Source organism: Lineus longissimus, chromosome 18, assembly GCF_910592395.1.
Source record: "Lineus longissimus chromosome 18, tnLinLong1.2, whole genome shotgun sequence".
NCBI lineage: Eukaryota > Metazoa > Nemertea > Pilidiophora > Heteronemertea > Lineidae > Lineus > Lineus longissimus.
The window spans coordinates 10,198,017-10,223,221 of NC_088325.1; the positions used below are offsets into that span (position 1 = coordinate 10,198,017).

General features: G+C 40.0%; 2 protein-coding genes across 16 annotated transcripts in view; one reads left to right on the plus strand and one right to left on the minus strand.

Annotated features, from left to right (window-relative positions):
- The window catches only part of LOC135502039 (hypoxia up-regulated protein 1-like), a 27,187-nt gene continuing 1,982 nt past the window's right edge, over positions 1 to 25,205 (minus strand). Inside the window, exons 1-24 of one of the 15 annotated variants that reach the window (XM_064794502.1) lie at positions 22,125 to 22,255; positions 20,639 to 20,717; positions 19,351 to 19,444; positions 19,095 to 19,173; positions 18,786 to 18,940; positions 17,991 to 18,301; positions 17,451 to 17,710; positions 16,680 to 16,897; positions 16,274 to 16,406; positions 15,900 to 15,932; positions 14,663 to 14,850; positions 14,257 to 14,465; positions 13,256 to 13,285; positions 12,326 to 12,456; positions 11,054 to 11,146; positions 9,466 to 9,612; positions 8,027 to 8,131; positions 7,709 to 7,824; positions 7,370 to 7,580; positions 6,940 to 7,158; positions 4,720 to 5,053; positions 3,162 to 3,326; positions 2,444 to 2,530; positions 1 to 2,145 (exon numbers count right to left, since the gene is read on the minus strand). In XM_064794502.1, the coding sequence (XP_064650572.1) occupies positions 2,081 to 2,145; positions 2,444 to 2,530; positions 3,162 to 3,326; positions 4,720 to 5,053; positions 6,940 to 7,158; positions 7,370 to 7,580; positions 7,709 to 7,824; positions 8,027 to 8,131; positions 9,466 to 9,612; positions 11,054 to 11,146; positions 12,326 to 12,456; positions 13,256 to 13,285; positions 14,257 to 14,465; positions 14,663 to 14,850; positions 15,900 to 15,932; positions 16,274 to 16,406; positions 16,680 to 16,897; positions 17,451 to 17,710; positions 17,991 to 18,301; positions 18,786 to 18,940; positions 19,095 to 19,173; positions 19,351 to 19,444; positions 20,639 to 20,711 (3,456 nt within the window). In that variant the 5' untranslated portion in view covers positions 20,712 to 20,717; positions 22,125 to 22,255 and the 3' untranslated portion in view covers positions 1 to 2,080. The other 14 variants (XM_064794505.1, XM_064794508.1, XM_064794509.1 and 11 more) reach the window with 14 other exon arrangements.
- The window catches only part of LOC135502044 (dnaJ homolog subfamily C member 21-like), a 13,245-nt gene continuing 10,768 nt past the window's right edge, over positions 22,729 to 25,205 (plus strand). Inside the window, exon 1 of the mRNA XM_064794525.1 lies at positions 22,729 to 22,798. The gene's annotated coding sequence lies outside the window, so the exon portion shown is untranslated. The remainder of the gene's footprint in view (positions 22,799 to 25,205) is intronic.

Genomic DNA, 25,205 nt, shown 5'->3' on the forward strand with positions numbered 1-25,205 from the left:
TTTACCAATTTTTTTATTTTCTAGTTTTTTAGATTCAAAAAATGAGTGGACAAATATATGACTCATACATGTCAGTTTCTATGACAGCCAGATGAAGAATGAGGAGCAAAATGACAGAAAAATAATCTGATTGATTTTAAACATAACTTTGTCAAGATACCAGAAAAAAACGGCAAAAAATAAAGGTTTTTGGAACACTGAAAAACTTATGAGACAAGAGGCTAGAAGACAAATATGCAACAACTGTTGATAAATTTACCCTTGTTTAGAAATGTTTTATTTCTAAGTTAAAGGAATGCTACAATTTGAACAGAACTGAAAAATGTGTGAACTGCAATGAATTATTGAATTCATGTTCTCAATTATCAACTATTGTTTTCTGTGATTCTTTTAGCAATAAGAGAACAGTCACCAGTCACAATATTGACAGAAATTTCAGTTGAAAACAATGATTGTTTTTTGTTTAATTTACGTTAGAAAATGGTGAATATTTTATTGTCACGAATATTGGACCATCAGTGGTGATCCCACTGAGAGTGGGAGCACAGAGGATCGAGTACCCTCCGTCATTAGAAAAAAATATTAATGAAATTACAATGAAATTTGATTTAAGATAGACCCTGAACACCACCTGGGTGTCCCTTGTTCTAAATGGTACCTGCACTTTTTCGGCCTCCTGGATTTGCCCCCACATGAAGATGTGTAAAAAAATATAGGACAAACCAATTGTAGTACCGGTATTTTGGTAACAAACCAACAACGTTGTACGCCCTGATCGGGAATAGAACACATCGAGATTGTCTAAACATGACATAGCACATGAAAGATTATTGGGAGAACACAGTGTTCTATGAATATTCCACCACTATTAAAAGAACGAGCAAAGCAAGACAGGATAGAGAAGTTAAGATATTTTTAGAAATCATCATCCAGTTGTCGTTCCGAGGTAAAAGTATTTAACTAACTTCAATAAATAGCATGCAAAACCCAGTTTTTTGGACATGGTAACTTTAGATGAGGGACACTACATCACGATGTAACTTTCAATGAAAATGCATTAGCCCCCCCAACTAGCTATGACCATCAACTGGAGATCTTGCAAGGTAGAACACAAATACTCAAAACAAGGCCATCAAAATAACAATTGATTGGAATGGACTAAAGATAATTCACTTACACACAAATTCTACAGGCCCTGCATCGTTTATGACGCACAATTTCGCTGGAACCACGTGTACAGTGACAAACGGGTTGTACCACATGCGAGGTCGGCTTGATATGAAAAGTTCTCCATGTATGTTAATCAGTAAGAGATCTTTCTATTGGATGTATCATCATAACCAGTACCCAAAGAGACGAGAAAAAGCTAGGGATGCAGGAGTGATGGACATCCAGAAAGGGCGGGTACAATCCATATGAAAGTGTGCATGTGATTCCAACAAAGTCAGGATATCAAGAACTTTCCTCAATGTAACTTCAATCAGCTTATTTACAAATATACAAAGATCAAAATCACTCTCGGAAGTTGGTAACCGTGGCAACCAATTACGCAACCATGACAATATCACTGGTCTGCATAACAACATTGCTTGTGTCCACGACAGAAGCTGGTCTCCATTACAACAATGGCAACCCCAAGTAAATTCTTTGACAAAACCAATTAAATTCTTTGACAAAACTGTAAATTCTTTGACAAAACCATCAAGTTTGAGATGATATGGTAGGTTGCCGTGGCAACGATTCTGGTTCCTATGGAAACAATGCAGGTCTCCATGACAACCATGCAGTTACCCATAAATTCTCAGCCAAAAACATTCAGACTTCTAAAAACAGAACAGTAGGACATTCTCGACAGATCATCTGATGATTTTATCCAACACAGTGTCAACAAACTTAACCACACAGGCTTTTCATATTTATTTAACCTACAAGCACATTCCTATGAAAAAAATAAATAAACGAAACGAAACTGATATCAAAATGCTCTGTTTCTAAAAATCTGGCCAAGACTGAACTCTCATTTTACAAAATGCAACATAATTTATTCCATCAATTTGTTAAATCCTAAGTAAAGTGTTCATTATAAGTCAGACGGGTCATGTGTATTCGTTTCCTTCGTAGGTGGCGCTTCTGTCTTTGGCGGCTCTGAAATGACAAGAACAGATGAGTGAGACATGTGAATGTGGACAAGAGGGAACGTCTACCCAGCTTGTAATAACCAACTAGAAAAAAACATTAAATTGGTTTTGAGGAAAAGTTTGATCACAAATTGCATACCCCTTTAATGGCAAGAAGTCAGTTTTTAACATTACCGGCTGCATCGCAACAAGCTACTGACAATCACAAAAGATCCCAATCCTTTGGTTGCAACATGGCGGATTTGACAATATGCGGACAGCGACTTATGCTCCATAAGTGATATCAAGACAAAGCGCATACTAACCTACAGGTTTACTATCAGCCGGTTTGCTATCTGTTGTCGATTTTTTATCTTTTGTTGGTGTTTCTGGCGTTGTTTCAGGCTTTTTACCTAAAAGTGGAAAAACGCAATTAGAATACTGAAAAGATGCACAAATATTTTTGTAATACTTTTTCAGGAATCTTTTTCGATATCTCAACCAAAAAGTAGACATAATGTTGTTAACATAGTACCACAACAAACCAGCTCACATTGCTCATAATGTCATGATCGATATCGTCTCAGACAAGACCAGACCATTTTACAAGGCAGATCAAACTCGACAAATATGGATTAGTTTGGTACTCTGCAACGGCCCGATAGTACCCCCACCAATGATTACAAACCCAATGAAACATTCCCTCGACTCTTATAAAAAGTTCCGTGGCCATATACACTTTACCAGAGGACCAAATATATCTAAAGTTGTCTATAAATTTTTCTTTAAAAGGCTCTTGCCAGAACAAGCAAATTCACCAAAAACCATTTAAATTACCTGAATTAGTTTTCAGACAAGTACAACAACACTTTGTCACACATACACAATACAACCCAACACAAAACTGAAGGAACAAATTCACAAAATGGACCAACATCTTCCAAGTTTCGATGATTTGCAACATTAGTGGATGAGGAATTTGCCCTGGGTATGAGAAGATAGCGAGGCCAATAACAGGCTACAGCTGAGCAGACTTAGGTTTACCTGTTGCCTCAGCGCCATCTATTTGTAGAACTTCCTCCTCTTCAGTCGAGGAATCAGTATCTTTTTTCTCTGGCTCAGATTTATCCGTTTTCGCGTCCTTATCGGGGACCTCTATTTTTATGTCAGAATCCTTATCAGGGATGTCTATTTTAATTTCCTCTGCACCTGGAAATCATACGGAACACACACTTAAACACAACATTAAACGGAACAAACACTGCCACACAGAATCAACAATGAAAATTATCGAACAATAAATAATTCCATAGCATATTTTCTGATTGGTGAATTCTTCAAACATGTTGCATTGCTTGTTCAATAACCCCCAGTTGTTTTTCAATAGGATCTGACCCAATCCTATTTCTGTCACAAGAATTTTGCCATAACTTGGTACCAATGGCACAATGTAAGCTAGCACCACTTCAACTCATATATTGTAAAATACCTCATGCTCATCTAAAAGTTTCTGAAATCCAAAGCACCTCCTTAACCTCAATACTTGCACCATATTTCAATTTAACAGTTCCTGTCCAATTTTAATACTACTCAAAGATATTTTTAGTAATGACTGAACAGGAACATTCTCTTTTTCGAAAGAACAGGATTTCTAAGGATTTGAATAAAAACAAAAAATAAAACTGAATATAACGAAAATAACTAGAATAAAACGTTTACTAAAATGTATTAGAATCGACAACCAAACTAAAAGGAAGGAAGAAATGGATGGAAAGTCGTATAGATTTGCAGAATTCTGTAAATTTTCATTGTCCAATCCTAATGGACCATTTTTGTTGCATGCAATCATAATTGCAAGTCGCAGCAACAAAAGTCACTGGTTTGGTAGGCGCTTAAATGAGACCACCATTGATCAGTGTTTAAGCGAGGATAACTCGAGGGGGACTCTTTCTCATGCAAATTCAGGGCATTCATGTATTGTTTCAACCAGAAATCGTGAGAGGCAGGGCAGAAAAAGGCACAGCCTAAAGAAGGCAGGGTGTACCGCCTCGCTTTAAATGGAAATGAATTAGCCGCTTGTAAAAAACGCAGGCAAAAAGAGAAAGACAGAAAGGTGGGGTGTTGCCCGTAGCTAAAACTCATTAGCTGAAACGCTATCAGGGCCATAGTTTGGAAGCTAGCCATGAACGAACAAGAATTAGAATTGCCAGAAGCAAAATGAAAATTCTCAAATTCAAAGAAACAGACAAGAGGTGTTTACCACGCCTTCTTGCAGCTCGGCCCCTGTGTCGCAACATTCGCCGGTTATATTCTCGGAAGAATTTACGCAACTTGGCACGCTGGCCATCGCTCAATTGCACACCGACTGGGATGTGCAAATGACTAAATTTCCGTTGCTTTTTAGATTTTTGGGCATATTTGCCACGCGGGCGAAATCCATCTTCAAACTGGTCTTCAAATTCAACTTCAACATTCGGCCGCTTGTGCCGACTATCTCGTCCAGAGAAGCGTTTTTCGGGTTGTTTGAAATGTTCGCTCGAACGCTGGTGTTTATTTCTATTGAACCGTTTCCCGAAAATGCTACCAGAGAAAGTATCTTTACCAGTTTTTTTACCACCTTTCGAGTGGCGTTTCGATTCTTTCATTTTCATTTTTTTATCCATTTTTTCCTCCTCTTCCCGGTGCCGTTTTTCACTAAGTTTCTGGGCACGGAGTTTCCGTTCGGCTTTTTTTTTCTCCTTTTCTGCCTTGATTTTTTTCTCGCGATCAAGTTTCCGTGCCTGAGCACGATGGAGACGAATTTTCAAATCTTGTGTCATTGTTGTTAGCTTTTTTTGTATGAGGACTCGAGCCGAGTCGACTAGCGTGGTAAGCAACACAGGGGTTTTTGTGCAAGCGGTTTTGTTTTGCGCTTCCTCCATTGTATTCATCCACATCTTGAAAAGAACACAACAGAAACGAAAATAAACAAAACGAAATATATAATGTTGAAGGTAATTCATGCTAGAGCCAGTCAATCAAAGTCACCATGTGATATCATTTCATTAAGCTCTACGATTCAGCCAATCTGACCTGCATGCATAACACCCCTGGTGACAAAGTCGGAAAGCACAAACACACGCCCACCAAACGACCAACTGACTTGAAACATGATAGACACCAAGTGATTGGTCTTACTTGACTGCACAAGCAACAAGTTTATTGATGAAACAGGTTACAGAGACGCCCATTCGAATGTTTTTTCTTTTCCACGAGCATCTCTGTGACCTGTCTTACCAACGAACTTGTTGTTTGGGCAGCCAAGTGAGACCAGTCGCTGGGTGTCTTTCATGTTTCAAGTCCCCCCTGGCTATTTGATGGTCGGGCCTTCCAACTTGGTTGCTGGGGTTTTTATTCATACATGTCAGCTTTAAAACAAATACACCTCCCAACTGACACACTTGGTTCCTTCGATCAACACGACACACCAGCATGAAAACTGGAAGACAACTTAACGATACTTAACAGAAACTTGAACAGGGAAGCAAATTTCTTGGTTGGACACTAATCTGAATAGTCACTCAGATGTAAGAAACGCCCCGATTGGCCAGCACGAAATCAACCTGTAAGTGCCAACCAATCAGAAGGCTTCAACTGAATTTGTCACCTTTCATAAGAAAGATATTTCTACGTTTTCCATAACGTAATTGCAGACCAACAACAGAGGTGGGTGTCCAAGCGAACACTGGTGAACTCTGGTCAAAAGTAGCCACCCAGGTTTAATGCGGTTGGAATTAAGCAGGGCGCCAGAGTCAATTTTCCATGGTGACAACCAAACAACGAATTCACTGGACTTAAGTATCGATAATGTAATTCTGCTTTCCTGTTCAAGAAACAAATCATACGAAAAGAAACCTCCTTGGTTATGAATCGAAGAACTATAGATTACCATCTGTTTTTGTTTCATTACTGGCTGTGGAATTTGCATCTGTTTTTGTTTTATTCTCTGTCTTCTCCGGTTTAGGCTTGGGCTTGTAATATTTCGCCTTGTTGAGCAAATATTTCACTTCTCGGTCAAGAGCGCCAATTTTTTGGGCAATATCTTCGACGGTGACCGGTGGCTTATCGCTGGACTTTGCAGCTTTGATATCACTTAAAGCTTTCTTGCGCCAATCCTGTTAAAAAAGTATTAGAGGCGAAAAATTAAGAAGCAAAACCCAGCACCTAAATGTAGGCCACTGCCCCAGAAATAAGAGGGAGGGGGGCACTTGGGGACTTCTCATTTTCTTTTTCAGCACATTCTCAATCTGAAATTACTTGACTCTTTGTAGCTTCGGAAATTCTTATTCAGGACACATCAGTCAGAGTCCAAACTGCGCTTCATTATGCAATATAACATAACCGATAATATTGCTTTATTCTGGTTCCACAGGGGATCAACTGCGACAAGGGTCCAACTGTAAATGACATGAGTCCCTAAAGCCAAAGGGGATGGATAGCAAAGAACTGTGCTAATCGATAACCACATAAGTATCATTGGTTGGTTCCACAGCTGCTAATATCAATAGGTCATCTGTATTTTAGGTTAAAAATGTATCATGCACCACACCAATCTAAGAATGCCCCTATTTCCAGATAAGCGGTAGAGCTCTGTTGTGGGGAAACAAATGGCCGACTCACAGGTTCAACCTTGGACCTTCCCGACATCATGACAACTGTGTCGTCGAAATCAACAGGTGACCCATAAATCGGCGTTTGCAACTCCACCGCAATAGGCGCTCACCTGGAAACAGGCACAGTAAAATCGTAATCAAAACCGAAAATAACCCAGCATTTCACCTACCGTTGTATCATTAATTAACTTTGATAATGTGGTCACTTCGACCTCTGTAAATATTGGCTCGTCCGCCGTGAGATTTTTTATACTTTTCAGGAAGTATCTGGAATGATTGAGCATGCTTTTCAAGGCCTCCAGAGCTCTAGGACGGTCCTTGGTTTGTTCAACTCGATACGCAATATCCTTGAACTCCTCTTTTAAAACCGCAAGTTTGGTGTCGTATTCCTGAAATAAAATGGGTAAGTTTGTTATTTTCTCGAACCTTGTAGACTGTATAGATGGATATCTTTGTTAACAAAATGACGCCACACAAATCTTTTTCGTCACCCCATCCAGGAACCTCACGCCACTCAACTGAGGGCAACGTGACGTACCAATTTCATACGCAATCCATTCTAGATTCACTGGGACGGACAGAGTAGCCTAGATCACTTACTGCCTTGGGCGTATCCATGCCCTGCTCGTCCAACCAGTCGGACACCTCAGATAATTTCGTTTTCAATTTGATACGTTCGTCTGTTGTTGAGCATTTTTCCCAGTCTCCCTGGTACAAGTTGTCTTTCATTGTGAAAACGTAGGATTCTAAATCATTGATGGACTTTTCCCGATCTCTCTTTGCTTGGTCTTGCATTCTTAGGTCAGAAACTCTGAAAGATCACAAAACAAATTTCAAGGAAGACGCAACAGAAAACAGCTTTCGAGTTGACCTTCATCGGCCACACTATCTTGAGGCTACAGTTGGTCTTCTTCTGCGTTCGGAAAATCTCAAACTTACATTTTCTTAGAAGCAGCAACCATTTTCTCAGTAGGTTCTTGTAGATCCATCAGGGTCTGTGTGGCAGTGAGTTTCTCCTTGATGATGATTGGTTTCAGCTTAGCCTTCTCTTTTTCCTGAAATTGAGGCAGGGATTTGATTTGAAAATTGAACGGCACATCATTTGTGCAAGACATGAAAATCGTCATATGAATTTAGATTTCTCAAAGCCCAAAAGCTCCTGATGCTGGTCCTGCCGCAGAAGTGCTTTATAGTTCCCTCAGCCATCTTAACTAACACAAAATATCATGTAATCTAAATATTAAATGAAACACCAACCTTTTCCTCTGCAGTTTTATTAGCATCTGCCTTCCCTGCGTCTGGTTTGGTCGCGTTTTCTTTCGTTTCATTCTTGGCAGAAGGTTCTTCCTTTTTCTCTTCCTTCTGTGTAAAGCAGATGAAGAAACGACGAGGGAAAATCAGAAAACTAGTGAGATTATTTCAATAGGTGGGTTCCGATACTGTAAACTGCCAAATCTTAGCAGAGGTTTTATTTTTGCAGATTTCACAAATAACCTCAATTCGTGAAGATTTAAATTGCGAAAGAAAAATATGATTTTCTAGCAAAATATGGACATTTTATCACTAAAATGAGATCACCTTTATAACCACCCAAGAGCGAAAACAGCTTGGAAATGGACCACAAAATGGAGCAAGCACATACATATCTTTAAAACAAGCCTATATGCTTTTGATAGGATAATTCAAATTCTTAGCACTGAGGAAATACGTGTGGTAAGAGCAGGGGTTGAAATGGAGTTAAGAGTGGGGAGTATGAAGTGGGAATTTAGACAACAGTGGATAAAATATGAAGCCCAGGGCCAATTTGCTCAGTCGTCGTCAATCAGCATAAGAGACAGCTAAAGTGAACATCATCTACTTCTGCAGTAAACTTCCTTACAATAGTAGCGTAAGAACTAGCTGCCAGAATATAAGCGACTTGGCCCTCATTAAACAAATACAGTTAGCGATCTATCTTCTAGCACTGCACATAAAATGAACACCATAGAATTTCAACTCTTGTAATCAACTCTTGTAACCAAACCTATTAATCATGGAATCAAATCTACTCCACACATGCCGCTGGAGAATTCCATAAATAATCTGTGTATACACTGGTCAGAAACGCCTGCAACCTGCAGACTGAGAGGATCACATCAAGAATGGTATAACGGGAGACACTGACGTACGCGTAGGCCAGAAAATGATAAGGTAGAATGGGGTATTTGTAGCCCCTGCATTGTTTGATGCATGGGGATATCTATCAATATCATAGGCAGGGGTTACAATTACCCCATTCTATCCTACCATATGTTGAAAACCCTGCATTCGGGTACAGGGTGACACAAAATACACCACCAACAGAACTTAAATACACATAACAGGTTCATTGGTTTCAGATGATACAAGAAACCAATAAGCTTTTCGCTAAAAAATAAGAGTACTTTCCCATAAATCGGGACACCTCTCTATTAGGGACAGGCACAGCACTAGTCAGTCTCAAGGTTGTCCTTAATAGAGAGGTTATACTGTATTTCGGACATTATGGGAGTTATCCAAAACCAAAAGTAGGAAATATATTTTGTGTCACCTGGTAGTACAAACAGGACATGAACATGACAACAACCATAATCCCATAATCCCTCGACATAGGATAACACCTTGACATAGAATTAAAATCCTTAAAACCGATCAGGTGATTTCGATATGAAAACTACCTTAGGAGTTTCAGAACTCTTAGTTTCATTCACAGGGGCGTCAGCTGGTGTAGCGTTAGCTGGTTTTTTGTCACTAGCGTCAGCCTCACTGCTAGCCGCATTGTTAGAAACAGGCTCGTCAGCATTTTCTGTCTCGACACTCTCGTCCTATTCAACATGTAAAGGAAACATTGACACATTTAAAGCGTATTTCCTACGACATTTACATGCGTATTTCCCTCATCGCAGTAGATAACAAAGCATCATCAAGTCATACGCAATTTACTGAATGGAACCCTATTGCGGACCCAATTGTCCACATGTTCAGCAGGCCCAGAATTTAGCTAACTGATCTGTGCCAGACTTATGAATAGGAATTGAGATGGTTCACTTTCACCGCCCAAGAAATTGTCAAAAGTCAGAGTTTCCGCCAGGATTAAATTTGAGGGGGAGCAAAAAAGTTTTTTCTAAAAAAAATTTTTTTCTTAAAAAGGGTATATGACCCCTCTTGAGACGTTTTTTGGCCCTAAAACCGCTTCAATTGGCTCCCAAATGCTCTTATTTTACATATTAAATCATGAAAATTACTCATTTGACAGTAAAACAAACTTTAGTGCTCAAAATTAAGGGGGGGATATCCCCCTTGAAATATTTTAGGGGAGATGAATCCCCCCCCATCCCCCCCTCTGGCGGAAACTCTGAAAGTAGGCTGAATTGTTGGTGTGCGGAATCCGCTTTATGTGATACATTTCACTCTTAGAAATGTCACTTAAGATGAGGAGGGAGGTACAGGGGTCATGAAAGCTTTCAAGTAAAAGGTAATTTCGGAAGACGTCAAATTCTGTGGCAATGGAAGAACTATAGTCTACCTGCTCTGTGAGTTCAGGTTGTTATAAGTTTAATGTGGTGGATGGGAGGAGTGTAAAGAAATGTACGTGTTGGGTAATTTTGTGATTGTCTCTTAATGGAAAGAACAGTTCATCAGATAAAATGCTAGAGACCGTGGCAAAGTTTTAAATGTTAAGTAAAATGTGTCACAAACTAAAAGAAAATGAATTAAGACATAAATCTGAAATGAAAACAACCCATTTCCACACTAACACACATCACCTATACCAAAAGAGATCTATTTTATCACTCGAAACTACCTCAAGCAGCTACCATTTCAAACAGCAATATCTACACTCTTTTTAGACCAAGGACTGAGGAGCTGATAAATCCATAACTAAAATATCTGATTTTATTGCATTTTCTCTTGATCGGCACAACATCAGCCATCAGAGTCAACAGCAAAATGAAAATCTCTCCTACATGCCAAAATTCTGGTATTCATAAGTGGAGCCCTTTCTGGAGTATTATATTCTTGAATTCCCCAGTCCTTGGTGACATACTGTAAACCATGAGATTTGTGCAAAACTTTTTAATGTTCGCCAAAATATCCTTAAAAGCAATTTCCGCAAAAGGTCGACTTTCCTTTTGATAACAATTAACATGTTGAGACGAATTTAGAGCTTTTTATTTTCAGATCGCAAAAATAAAACGCTCTCGAAATCTTTCGTGTTTACAGTTGTTAGAAGTGCAATTTGTATTGTACAGTAACCATGGTTACCTTTTCCTCCTCTTTCTCTTTTGTTGGTTTTTCTTCCTCTTTCTTCGATTCAGTTTTCTCCGTCTTAGGATCAGTCTCTTTTTTAGGCTCACCCTGCCGCAAAGGCACATAAAATTCGTCTTAGGATATTGGACCATGCAAGGTTATCCCCAACCCTTCCACCATACAGGGTGAGTCAATAAAAAGGTAATACAAAACTAAAGGGTTATGTCCAGGATAATTATGGATGCGTTAACCCTTTACTTATGGATTACCTTTTAATAGACACACCCATATGTTAATACAACTTGGCTCGTGACTCATTTTAAAGGGGGAGGAGCATAATCTTTCTTGATTAACTTGCACACGTAAAATATGTGTCCTTAAAGTGAATTTCGCACAAGCATTGCAATGGCCCTCCATTTCCCCTGCCTCAATCGGAAACAAAGCAACTGATGCATGGAGTCATCACTATGGAAGTCTCAGAAGCAAGTTTCTGAATGGAACCCTATTGCCCACATGTTCAGCTGGCTGACTCTAGCTGACTGAACTGCGCCAGAGTTTTAAACAGGAAATAAAACGGCCCATTTTCGTGGCCAGTGAAAATGTAAAAGTAGGCTAAAATCCTGATCAATCGAAATTCCCTTTCAATTTGATTTAATTAGGTTCATCAACTGAATAAATCAAACTGCAAACACGAGTCAAGAAACCAAGTTGAGACATGCCTTTTCATAATATTCCTCTAGTACCACATGAAAAAAAATTAAACCATAAAGAATATTTCATCATGAACTGACACCCCCAACAATGTATCATTGACAATCAATATCCATTTTCCAATATCTAAAGCATACTTGGTAGCAAATTAAATGGTGATAATCTTCCAACTTAAAGCAAATAACACAATGTCCAATAGAGTACCAGCATCCTCATAGGTGGCACTGATTTTCACTTGGGTGTGCGCCAAAATGACATCAAAACTCTGACAAAATTGACATTATGTTTCTGTCACAACCCTGTGAGAGTCAACGGCCAAAGTTCACAGTACCCTGTGATAGGGCTGGCCAAAGTCACGCTGGTACGCTATTGGCTGAGCTAACATAATCTTGAACCAATAACACAATATTTCGAGGAGGAAACAAATTTTTCAGAAATACGAAGTTGAAATTAATAATTCGGCTTATTTTTCCGGAACATGCATTTAAATCAAATATGGGGCAATGTTTTTGAAAAGCAAAACCAATTTTTTTCAGAAACATGGAATTGAAATAAAAGCAGATGTTCTTTTCTCACCTCTTCTGTCTTTTTGTCTTCCTTCTGCTCGTCGGTTTTCTCTTCTGTTTTCTCCTCGGTCTTTTCGTCCTTCTTATCCTCTTTTTTCTCCTCTCCCCCGCCGAACAGGTTACTGATGGTGCTACCAAGCTCTGAAAGAACAAAACAATTGCTATGAAGTTATAAGTGTAGAAAGAATTTGAGAAGGGGGTCGTTTTTCAAAAATACAATCACTTTTCATCGACAACTTTCACGATGTATTTCAAATTTCAGGTTGTCCTCGTCAATTTTGACGATTTTTTGTCCAATGGGGGTCTTTCGCACCCCTTACCCTAAATAGTGGTTGATAATGTTAGACAAAACAGGTTAGATTTATAGGCTGTTTTAGTGTAACAGAGGAAATCACCAAGTTCCAGCCAGGGTTTGAACCGGAGACCTCTGGCTCATAAGGCAATCACTCAACCGACTGAGCTAGTGTGAAATTCCCCCTTGCCTCGGCCAGTTGGAATGATGCCACCATGACAATAGCCTCGTTTTTGAACTTGCTGCCCGGCGATGTGCTTTAAGTTTACCAACAAAACCTGTAACCACTGGAAAGAGGACAAAAAAATTGATGAACACGGAAAGTTTCAATTAGAAATTTTCATTCCAAGTTGTTTTGTGAAAGTGGAGAAAAGAGGAAGTTACGTGTGTCCATGCAGCAAGAACACCGAAAAATGGTGTTTCCTTTAAGTGTAAGAACCCATTCACAGTGCTACATCATAGACCCGCCGTCATACAGAATCCATAATTGGCAGAGATTAAAAACTGTAGTAAAACATACAATTTCCTGCAAATGCACATGTCATCAGCTCATTGAAAACTGTCAACATGCAAAAATATCCTATCCTTCAATAAAACACCTCTTCGAAAAAAAATCTCCTGCCCATTCCAAAAAGTTTGCCAACTTACTAAGATTGTCAATGAATTCTTTCTCAAATTCTGAAACGAAGGCAGGTCATTGTGGAAGAGTCAATGGTTTACGTGAATACCACATTTGTATCCGAGTATGAGTCAAATAAATTGCACCGCAAACGAGTGATTTTTGTTGCTACAACCTGCAAAAACTCTCATTAATCTGAGGTTTTTTGCGCTGGTCATCACAGCTGCATACCACAAGAGTCAGTGATCACTACATGTGATGAACTTAAGCCCAGCAACTACCAGTCGCCCTCATGCAAAAGTCAGCGATCACTGCAACAGCTACCTGCCACTACCACTAGTCTAAGGGATATGATGAATTAGGACCTACATGTTGACCAATCCTTCCCACCTTAATCTATGTAATGCTAATCCTACCAAGACATTTATATGACAATATGAACGCCTACAATACATAACCTGTTGTTTTAGACTTGATATTTTTACAAGATTCCTCTTGTGCATTTCCTTCATAACACCGGCTACTTGTTACCTCATTTCATTTATGATCCTTCATCCTATCTAACCCTACCCTTGGTCCTGAACCTTCCCCCATACCCAATCTGAACCCTTACCCTAATTGTGACAAAACACTCATGTAACAATGAGAGAGTCAAGTTAGGAAAGTCACTTAGTTTACTTCATGCTAATGCTAGCCTATATAGATTTTCTAGTTATTTTACCTTTGACCATGTCGAACCCCTCTGGAAAGTACAGATATTGACTGAAGTATATATTTCAAATATCTTTTTACCACACCAGATGCCATGGCCTACTGTCTCGTGACTCTTGAATAAGGGCTAAGACAAGGAGATCCCTGGTTTGAACCCCTCCAGGCATGAGACTCTAGGCATGTCCCTTTGTCAAACTTGCCTTACTCCACTCAAGGGTACATCGGTATTGTCAGAACAAAAGGAAAACATCCCAATTGAAATCTGTAAATCAGACTACAGATCAATTTGAACACATCAATCCAAACCCTTCAAACTTACTGGACAAAGTGGATTCTTCTTCCTTCTCATCAGGGCTTGGGGGCTGCTTCTCGAAGACCGAGTCCACCAAGTCCAGATGCAGCAGACCGCTCTCGTCCATCCGGAAGTGGGCCTTTACGCCCTTGAAGTCGGAATCAGCAGAGTTCTTCTTGTAGGCATCACCGACACCTGAGAGGGCGACCTTTGAGTGTAGCTGGTTACCAAATCCACTGGAAAGAAAAGTATTTTGGATGAGATTTAGGAAGGGGACTAAACAGCAGAACCATTCTCGAGATGCGGAACTCTCTAGGACAGCCGACCACGCATCTATTGCAGCCGGGCTGAAGAACAAAAACAATTTTGTCACTCATCGAACATAGTAGCCAGGACGAATACCACAACGCGTCAATCATCGAACATTTCTTACATTTTCTCCTCTTCAGACAAGAAGTCCAGATCTCCGTACATAACTTCAAAGTTGAAATCATCAAAGTTTTTGTTGAATTTCATGACTTTGCTGACAGGGTATGGATTCATTCGACCAAAGATGACACGTTTTATCGTTTTTGTTGACTTGCTCTCATCTTCGTTGGTGACCTCGCGTTCAAACTCAACCTAAAAAGAAGCACATTGTATAAACTTTTTAAAAACCGACTTTTGATTTATTATCGAGGTGGTGAAAGTCGAATGGCATTAACCCTTTTGCTTCCGTTAAACCAGTCGCGAAAGGGCCAAGAGGTAAAAAGTCCAGCAGAGCACATTATGCAGCAAGCTTGGAGAGAAAGAGACCTCTCTGAAAAAGTTAATACAAGCTCTCCAAAATTTTTCATCACAAAGTGTATTTATGAAATGCTTCTCTAATTCAAAAGCTTGGACCCTACAGCTTGACTGTTATTACTTTTGGTGCAGAAAACATGACATAAGTGCTCAAACCCCACCAGAGCTTAAAAATTTCTTGAATATTTTATTAAGCACATTGGACGAGTAGGATGAATGCTTGTGATATTGAAACAACAAACATCAGAGCAGTAATGGCTAAGTGTAACAAGAAGCATTTTTCAATGAGCGTGCGTGGCTTACTCAGCAGTGATCATTTAGGCCAAATCCACACTTTTTTAAAACATTCATAGTCACTGCATCTAACATATCCAAGAGGGAATCTATTAGTCCTCGATACAAAATAGAGTGGTCTGGGCCACGTCATCAACCAAATATTCTAGACAGATTGCAGTTTTTCTGTTTGATGATTTAAGACTCTGTCGAAAAGACACCAACTTAGTGAAAACCCAAATCCACAAAAGTTGGTAACATTATAACATGTACAGTGGAACCTCTGTTAGCGGACACCTCTCTATTAAGGACAACCTCTCTATCAAGGACACTAGTTTTGGTCCCAAATTGGTTGTTTCCATTCAATTTGACCTCTCTAATCAGGACACCCCTCTAGAAAGGACAGCACTTGTCAGTCCCGAGGGTGTCCTTAATAGAGAGGTTCTACCGTATAAGCATAAAAGAAGCTGACATCCAGTTTCCCCCATGCATTCAGGGCTTATATTTTGCAAGTTGCCAATTTTCAGAAATCTTGTCTATAGTATTAAGGAAGCGCACAGCACAACAGATAACATTGTGAGGCTAGCCTACTGAGGCAGTCGTCCACAACCAACCTGTCTCTGGAGAAGAGTGCTCGTAAAAGCAATCTAGTGGCGTGAAAAGTAGAAGAAATTGTGTAAGAAACACGGCAACAGAAGATTAAGAGTAAGACAACCTTGACCTACAAGGTTTATGAGAAGAACTAGGCATACTTATACCAACCCTTGACTGCACGGCCTATCACTGTGTGCATCCAAATGTGTATAAACATCAGTTGGCTGCTTTGGCATTACACATTTTGAGGACCAGAGCAGGGTTCAAACTTATAAAAGTTATTATTATATTACCAGGTGAGGGGAAAATTTGGTTTTACCACAGCATTTTTACACATAAGTTCCACATACTAGAAATTACGAGTATCATTTTTGTCGTTGCGGGAGATACTAACCTGAATAGGGAAGATCACTGCTTCTTTGACGCCAAATCGCTTGACCTTGAATCCCTTACTAAGGTAAGCAGCTTGGTATACCGCCCCCAGGGCTGCAGCTTCATCTGTGTTGATACTCTTGCCCAATTCTTCTCTGCAACACAAAAAATCATGAATTCATGTATTTCAAATTGCTATTTTCTAAATAACTAAATAGATAGAGAAGAACTTTATCATTATTACTGCAGGTGACAGTAGTTAGCTTACAAAATAGATTTCCAGCCAATGTCAATTTCATCCACTATAGGTACTGTATTGTATTGGATTAGTAATCATTACTGCAGAATCTTTGGCAGGGAATGATGAAATTAATGAATAATTATGAACTGCTTTAGCTCAGTTCCTGTCAATATTCTGTAAAACTCACTTTTTTGTAACTTCTCTCAATTTCGCCTGCACTTTGGGAACCCTGGTGCCTCCGCCCATCAGGATGATCTCATTGATTTCATCCATTGTCATATGAGCTGATTTGAGAGCGTCTTCGAGTGGCTTGGCAACTCTTTCAAACAGGTCGCTGCAAAGTTCTTCGAATTCCTCGCGGGTTACTTTTGCCCTGAAGTCACGATCGTCCAATAAGCCCTCGACCTGAAATAAAGACCAATTTGATCAGAGCAGGAACCACGTTGGTGCTGACATCGAATTATAAAACTTTTCATTGACGCAAAGATCACTGGCAAACTAAATTCACCAAGGACAGGAATTGAGTCAGTTCGGAAAACCGTGGTCTTACCCCCCAGACTAACAACAACACTGAGCTAGACAGGAAGCAACAGGAGACGATCTATCATCTCATCTGCGACTAGGGCACTCCCACGTTAGGAAACCACTTCACAGAATAGGCTTACGACAATCTGCTCCATGTGGATGTGGAGCTTGAGACCAGACACAAGCTCACGAGGTTCAAACCTTCTCCCTTATGAAGAATAGAGAGGAATACTGGCCATAGGACACCACCCCACCACAGAGCTTTGAGGCTCTGTGACAGAATTCTCCGGGACAGCCAACCTTGTGACAGAAAACAGAATGACTGTCCAGAGTGCATCTCAAGAATCCCGGAGGGAGGGTCACATTCTGCCCAAAACATACATTATTTCATTTAGCAGCCACAACTACACGGCACAGTGAATACTTTTCGTACCTGGGCGTAATGTTCGTTATTGGCGCTGAGAACCTTTTTGACTCGTCCCGCCTCCTTCAGAAGCTTGGCCATGGCGCGAGGATTTGTTGTCACGTCGGTTTTCGTCTTCTTCTGTGCATTAAAAAGTTTCGCGAGATGCTCCCTCAGCCTGAACTGGAATTCCATGCCGCCAAGTGTAGCATCAAAGCCTATTCCTCGGATTGTCAACTGCGGGTTGTTCTCCACAAACCCTCGATCCTTCATTCGTACAGTCTGATAGGCTGGAAACAAAAGAGAGTGAGGTTAGGCTAGAAACAAAAGAGAGTGAGGTTAGGCTAGAAACAAAAGGGACCAAGGTTATTACAAATGTTCATCAAGATTCTGAAGTTCTCCTCTTTAGGAGGCATGGTTGACCAAACGTTTCTTTTCTGAAAATTAAAAAATTTAGAATTTAAAAAAAGGGTCATTGGTGGTGCGTTACTGGTGGTGCCTTTTTAAATGTGTCAGCTCGAGATGTCGAAACCAGTCAGGGATAACACGGCTTATACATGAGATACCTACACACAATAGTCGCAGTAGTACTGGAAGCCCCCATATCGTAGAACAACATATTCTGCGCCGTGGTATTGAATTCTTTTCGACGGAAGACACCATAATTCAGAGCTACAGCGCTGTTATCATTCATCAGCTGTAAGACGTTCAAATCGACCATCTCGGCAGCGCGGACCAGGGCGCGTCGCTCTGCCTGGTTGAAGAATGGCGGTACGGTGATCACAACATCCTTGATGGTTTGCTCAGCGAACGCCTCAGCTGATTCCTTTCCCCGCTCCAAAATCATCGCAATCAGTTCCTCTGGCGTATAAAAGGTCTTCCTGAAAGAAAGAGAGGGCGATATTTTTACTTCCAAATCAACACTTTGAAATCTTTTCAAGAAATAGGTAGAAGTTTGAAGTTCCGTAGCCACAGCGAGTTCAGGAATGTGCCAATGTTTTTGCAAATTGTAACTCTGACGACAGCTGACGGACCTACTTTACTCTATAAAGTTGGCACTTTATAAATGACAACGTCAACTCTATGTAAAACCCAATAGACAAACGATTGTGCCAGTGTGAACTCTATGTAAACCCAGAGCAGTCATAGTATTAAAGTCAAAGTTATGTAAACCCAGCCTGATTAGTGTTGATGTGAATTCTATGTAGGCCCATACTATTTAGAGTACTGTTGTGAATTCTATATGAGCTCAGCCTAATGAAAGCGGTGTCATGAATTCTATGTAAGCCAAGCTAATGAAAACTGCAATGTCAACTCTCTGTAAAGCCAGCCCAATGAAAAGAACTGTTAGATATCTGTACATACTCATCATGTTGAAATATCACAGTGCCAGTTTCAGGATCCTCTTTCAAAGTGTAGAACGGGAATAACTGCTGGTAACGCTTCACGGTCGGGTGATTCATCTTCTTCCCGAGGACGCTCAGGAGATATATGTACGCCTTCGCCGGGAACTTGACCGCCTGTGAATAGAATGATGATGATCATGTTAAAAGCATTTTGGTGTACGCCATACCAGTTTGGTTTATGGGCCCAGTAGGGACGTAAAGATCGACCCCAACTCAAAGAACAAGAATGAGGTAATTCCCATTCCCAGATGCAGTCTTTCAAACTTACTGTATTTAGCGCAGCATCACCAAATGACCTCTCTCCATCCCTCATCGACACAACTGCAGCAGTTTTACGTTGAGATTCTCTGAAAAATGATAGGAAAATAAGGTTCTTGATTGACTATACACATCTGGTTTAGCTTCAAGAACCACACCCTTTAAAGTTAAATCTTGCTGGCCTTGATTTGGAGCAACCTGCCTTTTGACAACACACCACATCAGAATCCGTCTCATACTTGCTGGATGAGCTGGAGATTACATACCTATTCAGAACAATTTCCATTGGAACGCCAGGCTTGACAAGGGCAACCTTCATGTACTCTTGACCAAGATCAACAGACATGACAGCTAAACCATCTGAAAAAATTTGAATTATGGATTATATTTTTAAGTTTGAGAAATCTATCATAGAGAATTGCAGATAACAGGATTCCTAGTTGCAGGTTTCCAGTGTTCCAAATTTGCCTTGTCAAGATCAGCCCCACGAGTGGTGAAGCTCAGTGATGACTGAGGCAACAATTGGCAGCCACATAGAACAGCCTCACAGCCTTCCTAACATCAACAGGGCCCGACCCCACATCTTTGCAAAGTTTGGCCACTCCCTTCGCAAGAGGCGCTCATCAGGAAAGGGGCAATTGTGTTCATCCGAAACAACTCCTATAAAAATTTCAGTGGAATAATTTTAAAACCAGCTGATACGAAGTGACACGTCATCATTTCTATTGCAACTTTGAAGCAAAACAGGTATCACGAAACTACATCAGACTTGTCACAAGTTTTCCATTCCATTATTATATATATTGATATTCATACTGAAGGGGACATTTTTATCTCAATTATAGTCACAAAACAACGCTTTCAATAAGCTTATCATATTTCGCCAACCATTATCTGGCAACAGGTGGAAGAAAATGACTAATAAAATTGACTGCTGTTATTGTAATGTGAACTCAATGAAAGGAAGTAAACTAGAGGAATACAACGTAATGAATCAGCTGAGTCAGGACAGGTGGACTTGGACTTTGCTTTTTTAAGGTTTGACCGTAGGCACCACCATGAAAATCCTAAAGCAATTCAAACTCTTTCAAAATGAAGTGAATGCCAATATCAAGGGTTGGAGTAAATTTCCTGAGAACAGCCTACCAGGTTTTAAAAGGGGATTCACTTTAAGGATTTAAAGTTCTTGCCAAAATGGCAGTACCTATTGTCAAGTAGAAATTTGGCTTTTTTAAACTACTGTACTGATAAAAGATCCTCGCACTGATATAATTACACCCATTTTTGTCTGAGGGCTTTTTAGTTTTCAACTTATCCCTTTTTTCGATATCAATGTCGAGTATACCCAATTGAAATACACCAGATATCAACATCAAATGTACCTTAAAAATACAACTAGGTATCAATGTAGATTACCTATAATACCACCAGGTAATAATGCCCAGTGTACCCAACACAAAGTAAGATTTACACAGTCTTTAATTCTAAAATGCCAGAATCCCATCCCACATTTTATCTGCAACTTCCCATTATTTGGTTGCCATGACGACTTACCTGTATTATGTAAAACACAACATACTAACAAGACTGCTGACACCAGCAGCTTGAAATGGCGCATCATCGTCATGGTGACCTGAAATGTAAAAATAAACAGACATCAGGATAAAAAATAACCAACAAAGATGCACTCAGAGAACCTTTCAATAGTTTGTTTTTTTATTCAAATTAAATTCCAAGTGGGTGTTCCAGACAAAGGTATATCAGTATTATCACTATGTGATATCAAACGACACATCATGTTCAGCCCCGCTGAAAAAGAACACTGATGGTGTTTAAAGGACCAATGGCATTATTAAGGACATTACTACCAAGCTGCTAACTGCCCAGTCATCTTCTACTCATAGTTCCCATCATCAAACTGCACTCATTGGGTAAGAGAGGTTATGACCATGCAGGGGTATTACTAAGACAAGAATGAAGACATTTAATTTACGTTTACAAAAGACTTTTTGGAGAGGTTATGTATGACCAAGACGACATGATTTTCAAGGATGGTAGTTTGTTCTTTGTTTTCCAGAGCATAGCCGCCCAGGTTTTTAAATAGGCATTCACTAAACTTTTTAGAGAGAGTATGACCATTTATGCAGGGGTTCACCAACTAATAAAAACATGCTTTTCATCCAAATTTTCGCGCAAGGATTTACAACCACTGGGGATAGTTTCTGATGTGGCACTATGGTTTCTGAAAGACTGTGCCCAGGATTGACAGTTGTCAGCGGGCTGATTTAGTGATAACAGTTTTACAGCTGCTTCAAGGGGCTTGGGGAGTTTCTCATCTACTTTGCATGTTTTTGTCAAAGGCTCATGATCAAAGTAGGCTTGTTGTCAAAATATTGTCATGATAGTTGTCCTTTGATAACACGTTACTCCATATGGTAGGTTTCCAAATATTCAGCAAGCCGTCGATCGTGGTTTTTTGCCGAGGTGGTTGTGTGAGCTCTGGGCCTTCAATGGCTTGCTGGATGGATGACTTTAGGTTGTTCCAGACCTCAAGTTGATGGTGTGAGGGAAGAAAGGTTCTCTGTACAGGACCAGGTGAATTTCCTCTCTATTCTTAGCCTAGGCCTGCTCTTTAGCTTGGAACGTGCGATATTGTATCGCCACGTCGTGAGAGGAATGTGCTTTTTAATGGGAATTAACGTCACGATGTAGATTTGTAAATGGCAACACAACGCAGAGCCACGGCACGGGGCCGGGCAGAAGTGGCGATACCATATTCATATATGGGCCTCTATCACGCAACATTACATCCTTGAGAATGCAGAGTGCTTACCGGTACAAACGAGTAATTAGATATCTAAAGACATTCACTTAGGCCCTCTATTCTTGTAGGCCTATGTATAATCAAGCATGTAAAGTTATCAGCCTCAAAATCCTGAGAAAAACAGTCAACAAATAAAACCACAGAAAGAGAATACAAAATAGAAATCGAAGACAGCAATATGGCTGTACAACACACGAGTTCTTATCACATACATACCAAAGAGAATCTAAATCGACATAAACCGGCGAATATTTCGATCTCCTAGCTGAGTAAAACTGATTTTTCTGGCAAAATTATGAAGATTTTCTCCACTTTTCGCCGGCGAATGTGGCGAAATATGATTGGTTCACGTGGCGGATACGCATGCGCAGTGATTCTACAGACGTGTACTTCCGATTCTATAATTTCATCATTTTTGACGAATTTGGTAGATAAACGCCACGTTCTATGGCGCTTTTTGATCTCAATAGATCATGCTTGATTCCTAGAACGCATATAATTGGCTTCAAAGCGCTGTAAATAGGAGTAAATGGTATAATTAATACAACGACCTTGACCTCTTTTGAAAGGTCACCACCAAAGTACGATTGTCGGATAACCTGCTGCGAAAAAATATTCACTGGCCATAGAAAAAATCCAATATAAAGCCACATCCCATAAAAACTACTAAATTGATCATTTTATAACTACATAATTTCTGTCGAAAATTTACCAAGGAAGATTTTGATATACAACAATCCCGCATCTATAGTTTGAATTCAACGAAATATGAGATGAAATTATACAAAAAGTGAAAAGATTTCGTGAATGCTATGAACTGCAATCCTTTTGTTTATTGACGTTGTGACAGGCAAGCAAGTAATTGCTCGGTTGCATCATTTCATGGCTAGGTGAGTTGGTCAGAATGTCACAGCTGCATCATCGTCATCATTTCTGCCAAACTGAAACCTCAAATGAAACTAACCAAAGTCTACGAGTGCTGCTCATATGGATTTCTTGACTCTGTCTGACAGTGTCGCTGTCCGTGTCTCCGTCCGTGTCTCCGAGTAGCGAGTTGAGTACTAGATGACCTGTTGACTGTTGTGACATGTTGTTATGATGTACCAACCAGGTTTGTCCATGCGTACATGCATTTGACATATTGTACTGGATGTGTTGGCGTCACCATGGTCTATGCCGTCTGGTCCATGTTTGATGACAAATGCTTCAGTCGGTTCAAAAGGGTCAAAGCCAAAGGGCACCATCCAGTAAAAGAGACAGGATGCTGCTGGCGGCATCAATCAAGGCACAATCTTTGGGCATTCTGGCGACTCTCAACGCTGTTTTGGCGGCATCTAAAGTTAGTCTTCTTCCAAATGTCAGGAAATTATCAGAAAACTCTTTTTTCAGGCTCCCAAGACAGAAATCCAGACCCCCCCTAAAATCCCTAGACACTTATACTGCTACTGTTTCATTTTTAGAGAACAATTTTTTGTGCAAGCCCCGGACAGTTTGTAACATCATTAAACTGTGTAATTGGTGCCAAAATCAATCTGTAACATCATCAAATAATGCTGTCTCGGGATTCGGCATCCTGGTATTTTGAGTTGAAATTATTGACTTCTGAGTCTCGGGGTCTGGACAAGTATGAGAAGACTATGTAGTGTGTGCAATATTTACATTTCCATCTATATCGTGTGTCTCATGGCATGCTTAAGTAAGTTAATTTTGTGCCTCATGACTTATGTAGGACCAGAGAATGAATAATTTAGGTTTGATAGCTATTCCGTGTAACGCTTGTGATCCCTTGGGTATCAGAATGAATAACAAACATAACTTGGATGATGATGTCCTTCGAGTGCACATGAGATGTGAAATCAAAATTCATCTCACCTGGTGATCCTGCTAGGTTATGCCAAAGATCTCGATGCTGTCCTGGGGCTCCTCCTCCCTCTCAAAGGAAAGCGTCTTTAGGCCAATAATTACATGTATACAACCCAAAAGGCACCCAACCATAGATAATTATACAGTCGAATCTCCCTTTGCAGACACCTAACTATAACAGACATCCTCTCTATTAAGGACACCCTCTTTATTAAGAACACTAGTTTTGGAGCCAGATTGCACTTTACTTATGTCATTTAATTTGACCTCTCTTATCAGGACACCTCTCTATTTAGGACAGCACTTGTCAGTCCTATGGTGTCTCTCTAAAGCAAAATTTTGTTGCAGCCATTCAGTGCCCTTCTGATCCAGTGGCTCGGTTGGTATCAAAGCAACTGATGCATCATCAAGTCATAGGAGAGTTTCTGAATGGAACCTAATATTTCATGCCCAATTGTCCTCATGTTCAGGGCGAACCTGGTGAACTGATCTATGCCAGACTTTAAGGAGTACTTTTTCTCAGGTGGTGAAATGTGAAAAGGAGGCTAAAAAGCTGGTCGGGTAAAGTCCCCTTTAATAGAGGAGTTCTACTGCAGTTGATAATGTACAGTGTAGCCAATAATTATTGGGACACTTTGAATATCAATGTTGTTATCTCAATTTTTCTCACGTTTTTCAAAGTGTCCCAATAATTATTGGCTACACTGTATATATTGCAAGTCAAGAACAAATGCAGGAAAAGAAGATTATTTAGTGAAAAAAGTCATGGACTTTGATTGGTGTGTCTGTAAAGAATATTGCTTTCACCTTGCTAGTGGATTTTAGCCCCCCTGCGTGTTCTTATTGGAATGGTTCAGCAATTTTTTAAAGCCACTTCAGTCAACCACAACTTGTCCGTTTGGCAATTAGGGGCACCACCTGCTCAGAAGCACAAACGTTTTTTTGTGCATAATTTTGATGTTGGCCCCAATTTGTACTCAAAATCTGTGCTGCAATGACGTCAGGTTGGATGGTGTGCCACAGTTGTTATTATCACTCTGCGATAAAAAAAAACTCATTGAAGAAGCAAAATATGTATGTTCAACGTTGAAAACTAACTTCACATATAGCCAAATACAGTACACTTATTTAGACATCGTTTCAAGCTCAAATAAAACATAATTTTACTATTGCCTTCAACGTACATTAGAATTTGAGCTTTTTAAATGGTGTGATCCCTTTTGAACTTGTTTCTGCTGGTAAGAGTTTATAGGGGTGGAAAAGAGGACAAGGATGATAAATTTAAAGTTGGAATTTAATTGAGACATGACAGTTGATCATTTGTCAAAACCTGCCAAAGCGGGGATGAACATGCATAACTTCTGACCCACCCCCTGTCGATATTCCTATCTCGGGCTTTGAGAGACGTGCTTAATTCTATGATCCAGGTATTAA